This window comes from Asparagus officinalis, chromosome 3, assembly GCF_001876935.1.
Source record: "Asparagus officinalis chromosome 3, Aspof.V1, whole genome shotgun sequence".
NCBI lineage: Eukaryota > Viridiplantae > Streptophyta > Magnoliopsida > Asparagales > Asparagaceae > Asparagus > Asparagus officinalis.
Genome location: NC_033796.1, coordinates 22,529,548 through 22,536,451, shown reverse-complemented (window position 1 = coordinate 22,536,451; position 6,904 = coordinate 22,529,548). Strand labels below are relative to the sequence as shown.

The 6,904-nt window shown below is 37.2% G+C and overlaps 1 protein-coding gene across 1 annotated transcript in view; it reads right to left on the bottom strand.

Moving 5' to 3' along the window:
- LOC109834766 (splicing factor 3B subunit 3) overlaps positions 1 to 6,904 on the bottom strand; it is a 24,549-nt gene that overhangs the window by 17,101 nt on the left and 544 nt on the right. The window contains exons 2-6 of the mRNA XM_020402786.1: positions 6,414 to 6,499; positions 5,851 to 5,985; positions 5,643 to 5,722; positions 5,468 to 5,551; positions 6 to 26 (exon numbers count right to left, since the gene is read on the bottom strand). Of these exons, the coding sequence (XP_020258375.1) occupies positions 6 to 26; positions 5,468 to 5,551; positions 5,643 to 5,722; positions 5,851 to 5,985; positions 6,414 to 6,499 (406 nt within the window). The remainder of the gene's footprint in view (positions 1 to 5; positions 27 to 5,467; positions 5,552 to 5,642; positions 5,723 to 5,850; positions 5,986 to 6,413; positions 6,500 to 6,904) is intronic.

Below are 6,904 nucleotides of genomic sequence, written 5' to 3'. Positions count from 1 at the left end.
CTGCCCTAACAGCAACAAAACAGCCTCTAAAACGAAATAACAGAAGTTTAGCCACATCAGTAAAAAAAAATTAAAAGTTTGAAAAAATGAAAGTGAATGGCTTACAGGATATCACAACTAATATCTAAGATATATATAATATATATATATAGTATATACTATATAGGTATATATATATAGGCAATCTTGGGATGCGTAAAAAAATTTCGCACAGTTAACGTGCGAAATCTAATTTAAACCGTTAGGATTTTTTTGGGTTCATTTTCTCGTGGATGAAAAGCATCGTGACATCCCCAAGGCATTTTAGAATCGCCAAACCCTCCTGGTTCTCTCCTCCCTCTTTCTCAAGCAATCGCTCCTCCCTCTCCCTCCTTCTCGCTCGTGCCCCCCCGTCCCATGACCCGGCGAAGACTCGTCGAGCCCCACAGCCCCAAGGAAACCTCCTCCCTCTCCCTCCGCCTCCCTTCCACAAATCCTTTCTTCATAATCTCCTTCTCCCCCTTCTCGCGCGTGACCAGCCGCCCCAGACCAGTCAGAAGACCCCCCCTCCGTCCCACACACATCGACGCCGGCGACTTTTCCACCACGCGTCGAGAACCTCCCCCGCCCAGGACCAGTCCCCTCTCACTTGCAAAGAATGGGCGCCTTTCCCACCGCCCGGTCGAAGACCTCCCTCCCTCTTTTCTCGACACCGTTCTGAAGACGATCCCTCCCCCCTTTCTCGCCGACGCAGTAGAACCAACCCTCTTTTTTTTCTTTAAAATGATGGAATTTAATCCATGGGTGTTGGATTCGATTGTTATAATGCCCGCGATGTTTGGATTATTAAGGCCAAGATTTTCTGATGTGTTTTGTTGGCTTAATTTTATCTTGGGTGTTGGTATTTCGATTGTTCATGTTGCTCAGTTTTTGCTGATTTAGCTGTGGCGGTTGAAGGATGGTTGTTGATCGTGCCGCTGACGGCATCATGGTTAATATGAGGATTTATACGCTTTAGTGACATGAATTGCAGATTTGCGTTGATAAAATTTAGACCACATAAATATCGACGTTTGTTGGTTAGTTACGCTGTTCAACCTATTTCAATTTGCCTAGCTGATCACCTGTCCCGACCAGCTCCTCAGTTTTTGTGTGCAATGAAGAACCACTTTCGGCAAATTTGATTGTTCTAATTGACTAATTCCGGATTTTTGGAGCCTCCTATATATATATATGAGAAAAATGGGTATCCTTGGTATCAAGCACAAGTTTTTGTGCTTGGTAGTGAGTGGCACATTCCCCTCCACTCATTGAAATTGGGGCTCACGTTCACATAGGTTGGGGAGTGGTTGAGAGTTGGAATGAGTGGGCTTGGTACCAAGCATATCCATTTCTCTCTCACACACACACACTCTCTCTATATATATAGAGAGAGAGAAGCTTATGTCAACTTAAGTGGATAGGAGACATTGTCCACCAAACTTTTTATCCACTCATCTTGCCTTCAGATTTGTGCCATCAAGAGATCCACAAATCTCTAAGAACTCTTCATATCTTTCACGGATCCCAAAGCAATATCAATGGATAAAAAAGTTGTTGGATGGCTTTCTCCTATCCACTTCAGTTTACATAAGACTACTATATATATATATATATATATATTTATTTTTATATATATATATATATTCAACTTTGAGAGATAAAGATAGTAAATAAACCCGTTTTAGATGCCAAATAAAATTGTGTAGATGCAAAGTTAAACCAATTAAAATAAAAAAATAAATGATTTCAGGAGTTTGTGGGAACATAGAATGTTTTCGACAATCTGAACACAGAAGCATCCAAGAAATTAGGAAATTATGTACGTCAGAATTACTGTGAAAGTTCACATACACCAGAATTCTCTTGAGAATCTAACAGATTTATGTCCAACAAAAATGAAGGAAAGAAACAGTAGAAGCATAAGCAATGAAAAAATCATGCAGCCAAAGCACTGATAAAGGTACAAGTACAACCACAAAGATGCACCTCCACATGATGTTTGATGTTTAGTGTTTGGCTTGTTAGATATAGGTACTCTGCAGGTAATAATTGTATATTGTAACAAGACTTATATAAATATAACATCCTTGTTCAAAATGATAATATGCTATTTTGGTTAGATTTATCTGGTATTTTAATATAGATAAAGTCCTTAGAATGATACTAGACTATCAGACATTTCGGATATGATCGTAATGAAGAGATCTGATTTGTCGCTAACGTATATTCTAAAATGTTCCTAATCGATGAAGTGTAGAAATGAGACATCATCACTTTGGAAAGACTAGTGTATACTCTATTTCTCCTTTGGTAGGATGATGATCCATCTCTTGGATTATTGATGTGAGACATCAAGATATAGTATACAGGTGACGTATTAGTGAATGAGTTGACTGAACGACTCACTGAGAACGTCTAGTTGGTAATTATACTTAACTGTCAAAAAGAAGTTCTCAAGTGATATAGTACAAAGTAGTCTCTTGACCAGAGGTATGAGTGCAATATCTTACATGTCAGTATAGGTGTACTTAGACTTTTACCTAACTATAGTTCTTATTGAGTTGTGCATAACGATTCTTGTTAGGTGCATTCCGAGAAATAAGTAAATATTGAGATGTCAAGAAGGGATTCGTCTCTCCCAGTATAGAAGGTTGATGTTATAAGATTGTTTGATATAACTATAGCCTGAAAATCTTTGGCCAAGGTAAATAAGATAAACTGAGTGTCAGTTTGATCTTAAATGTTATGAGTTTAATATCAACAAATACTAATCAATCTATTTGGGTTTGATAGTTTTCCATACCCTAGGCTCAATAGTTTGACATTGTTTGATGAAGAGACCGGACTGTACAATGTTATCACTGAGTGGCCCTAAAAAATGTGTAAGTATCTTACAGACAATTATCACAACTTATACTTAGGTAGTCTTCATGTGTAGCTAGCACCTCTGTTGTACTTGTGGATATGATCCACTGCCGAGTCTTAAGTTGGGCCCTAGAGTCACACCAAGCACGTACTTGAATCCTATGAAATACAATTTATAGAGTTAAATGTGTATGATTGATACGCATATATAATTTTTACCAGATACACATAAACGATTATATGTATCGGTAAAATCAGAATGCTATGTGCTTAAGAAATAAATTCCAGTATTTCCCCATAAAGTTAACTTTTAGTCAACTGGTTAACTTTTGGTCAACTCATTGATTTTTTGATCATATGATGACTTATTAATTAATGATTGAAAAATTACGTAATACCGTATTTATGAAACATCGTATTGATGTGGTATTTTTATTTATGAAATACACACTTCATTATATCTTGATTAATGAGTCATGAGATGAGTCATTAAGGTGGTATGGTTTGGGAACATGGTTTTAGCACATAGTTTTAATTCTTCATGACTCTTTGCATGACTCATGAGATGAGTCATTGCATCACTCATGAAAGGAATCATTACATTTAGATGACTCATGACATAACTCATGAGATGAGTCATGACATATCTCACTCTATATATATGAGCGCTCTCTCTCTCTCTCTCTCTCTCTCTCTCTCTCTCTTATGGAGAGTTTAATGAAAAATTTGACTAAGTGGTTTTTTTCATAAAAGAATAAAAGAGAGCTCTATCTCTTACTAAACTCTAGCAATATTTGAGTAAGAGAAAATAGTAGGATTTTATAGTACCCCGGGGTGGATATCTTGTCTTGTGTCTTAAGAAGACTCCAATTTTATCAAGCTCACTTTAAGACTTAAAGATCCACTACAAGGAGGTTTACTACAACAAAGAGAACGAGCTAGGGGTTGTTCGATCTACCATCGAATCACGCTACGAAAGTAAGCCTTCAAAGCTCTTGGTTGCTCTCTTTATTATAGGGGTCATATTAGATTTAATTAGGATGGTCCTAGCTTGTATTTCATGTTCTCTACATGCTTAGTATTATTATACATACAGTCTTCCGCTGCGTATTTTGCATGTAATTAGCACGAATTTCCAACACGGCTATCCACCGGGTAGATAGCTAGAGTGACTTGAATTCTAAAAGCATACTGGCTGTTCAGAGGAACAATAGTGGGTCTAATTGTTTGTCCAAGATAGATTATTCACGTAGGGAAAAGACAGACTTGGGTCTAGAGATATTCTGGACAGACAAATATTGTAAACTTCGAGCATATATCACAATAGCAAATGGGATGAGAGATTTTTGGAACTGGAGCTGGAAATATGAAACATATAACTAAATAACCATGTTGGCAGTTGGCATTCGATGACCTATTTTTCCTTTTCTTCAGTACATTCTGAAAGTTAAAGGCTGTTAAAATACATATCTCAGGATAGGAAATGCTTCATATGATAGTTAGAGCGAAAGAAGATACGGGTGAGAAAGTTCTATTTCCAAATGGATGAAACTTCATGAGTCCAGCTCACTATTATAACCGGGCAAAGAGGATAGAGGTAGACCTAAAATAACTTGGTTGGAAACAATTGAGAAAAACATGATGATAGTTAATGGAGGAAATGACACATAATATAAATAGATGAAGAAGATATATGTAGCCAACCCCAAAAATTGTGGATAAAGGTTCTTTTGTTATTATTGTTGTTGGTGTAAGGAGAGAAATGCTTTTAAATTCACGAAGTTAAAATATGGAACACAGTAGTGGAAGTCACTTCTCAATCATGAATTCTAGATCATTATCCAAGCTCAAACAATAAAATTTGGGTGAAAAGTATTAATAGAAGAGCCAGTTTACTGATTTTCTCCCCATCCACAGTAGAAAGACATAATACAAATTGTTCTATGTCATAAATCTCCCAGAGAACTATTTATTTTGATATTTATATGCCTTTTGAATCATCAATATGATAATAAGCATTATTTGATATCTATACTTTAAACCATGTTATTAGACACAGCTAGTTACCCCCGTCCAACTAATTTCTGATAAAATTCAGACACAAAAGATGCAAAATTTTAGGTGTTCAGTTTTATCCCATGAGTAGAACACTAATTTCAGTAAAAGCTCACAATATCTGTTGGCAGAGTAAGTTCTACGATAAACCAGTGAAACCTCCTCTCCCTCATCCCCTCCGCCCATCATTTTGTTAGGTTTGGCAGAACGCATGATGGAATTGATAAATAACCCCCTGGCAAGGAGTTCTCTCAGACCGACATGATAGTATAGGAACTTTCCTGGCAAAGTTTAGGCAGTACTAGGGGATTTCTATAAAACCAACAGAATGAAATGGTTTTCTGTTTGCCAGAAAACCTGGGGGCTTGAGCAGTATTATCAAGGATAATCATATATGCCATAAGAGACATCCTCAAATCAGGTTTTTACTTGAAATTTTTTTCAGAATGCAAGAATCAACCTTGAAGGACTTTATCTATAACATTGTTAAAAAAATACTATCAAAGACAGCAATTTCAAAACTTACGCAGGATCAACAGCTAACATTCTCCCAAGTTGATGCCTTGAATTCCCAGGAGCAGATAACTGAACATGTGTCACAGCAAAGAACCTAATTTAAATAGTACACACTGATTACTGAGCCCGAGATAGACAATCAGAAGTGATATACAGCTCAAAGACTAATCCATATCCATTTGAACCTGTGCATCTCAGAGCAAAAGGTAAGAAAAGAGAGCTTTCCAGAATCTGAAATCACAACTAAAAGGTCCTTCCCTTGTGTCTGCAAAACAGAACTAGTATTATAAGATACAAACTAGCAGACTCTACAATTTAATCAGCAAACTCCTATAAAACTGAAGGTTCAGGGAGAAGAAAGACAATATCGGCAAATAGAATCAAGTGACAGACCTGGGGTGTTGATTCACGATATTCCCCATTCCATCTTAAAATGGCAAGGTCCTTTACAATGCCGAATACAGACTGCTCAGTGACTGATTCTAAAATTCCATCTTCGCCAATCACTACCAACTCTAGTGAGGTTTCCTGTACGCAGTTATCCCAGAGAAAGGTTCATGCAAAATGTTAAGCATCAGAGTTAAGTGCGTACTGCACCAGTAACAAGAATGTTATATCTTCTTGTTGCAATTATTTCAATTGACGGTTTGCTGCCAATTACGAATTTCACACCAACTTCTAGCCTTTGCTAGTGAGAGATGCATTAAAGTACATCCCCAAATTGAATGCAAATTCAATCCACGTCTTTTTTCCATAAGTAAATAAGCACATCAATAAGTAATGAGAAAAAATTCAGAGATTATGTTGATTTATGAAAACCTAGAAACGTCGAGAGTAATAAACAACTAGGAACGAGACGCTTCAACTCCCAGTACAGTTCTAAGCATGAAGATCGACAAGGAGAGATTTTATCGGTAAATTTTGTGGGGATCAGATCGAATATCGAGGATGTTTACCTTGCCGAAGACGATGTCGAGGGTGGAGGGAGAACGAATGTGGCCAGAGACGGCGTGAAGGACGGCGCTACCCCTGAGGACGGTCCCTGCTAAATCAAAATCCGGTCGATTTTGATAAATAAAAAAAAATACAGTCGATTTTGAAATAAAAAAAAATCAGGCCGGTTTTGAAAAATTGTTCACGTTAAAAGTTCCCCGAAGCCCAGTCCGTAGTTTTTCAATGGGCAAGTGTGAAGTTTGTAGAGGATTTTTTGTGTCGCAAAGTCTACGGGGATCACTCATCCGGTAGGCTTTGGTAATTATTTATTTATTATATGGGATGGAATTCAAGAATCATGTATAGTTTAATGGGCATGTAAATATACGGGATTCTGAATCCATGGTATGTTTTTGAACATACTTTAAAATCGATGCAGTTTCAATTGATATGCATTGAAACTAAGTTGAAAATTAATAATATTTGTGGGATACAACACGTGCCCCCCCCCCCC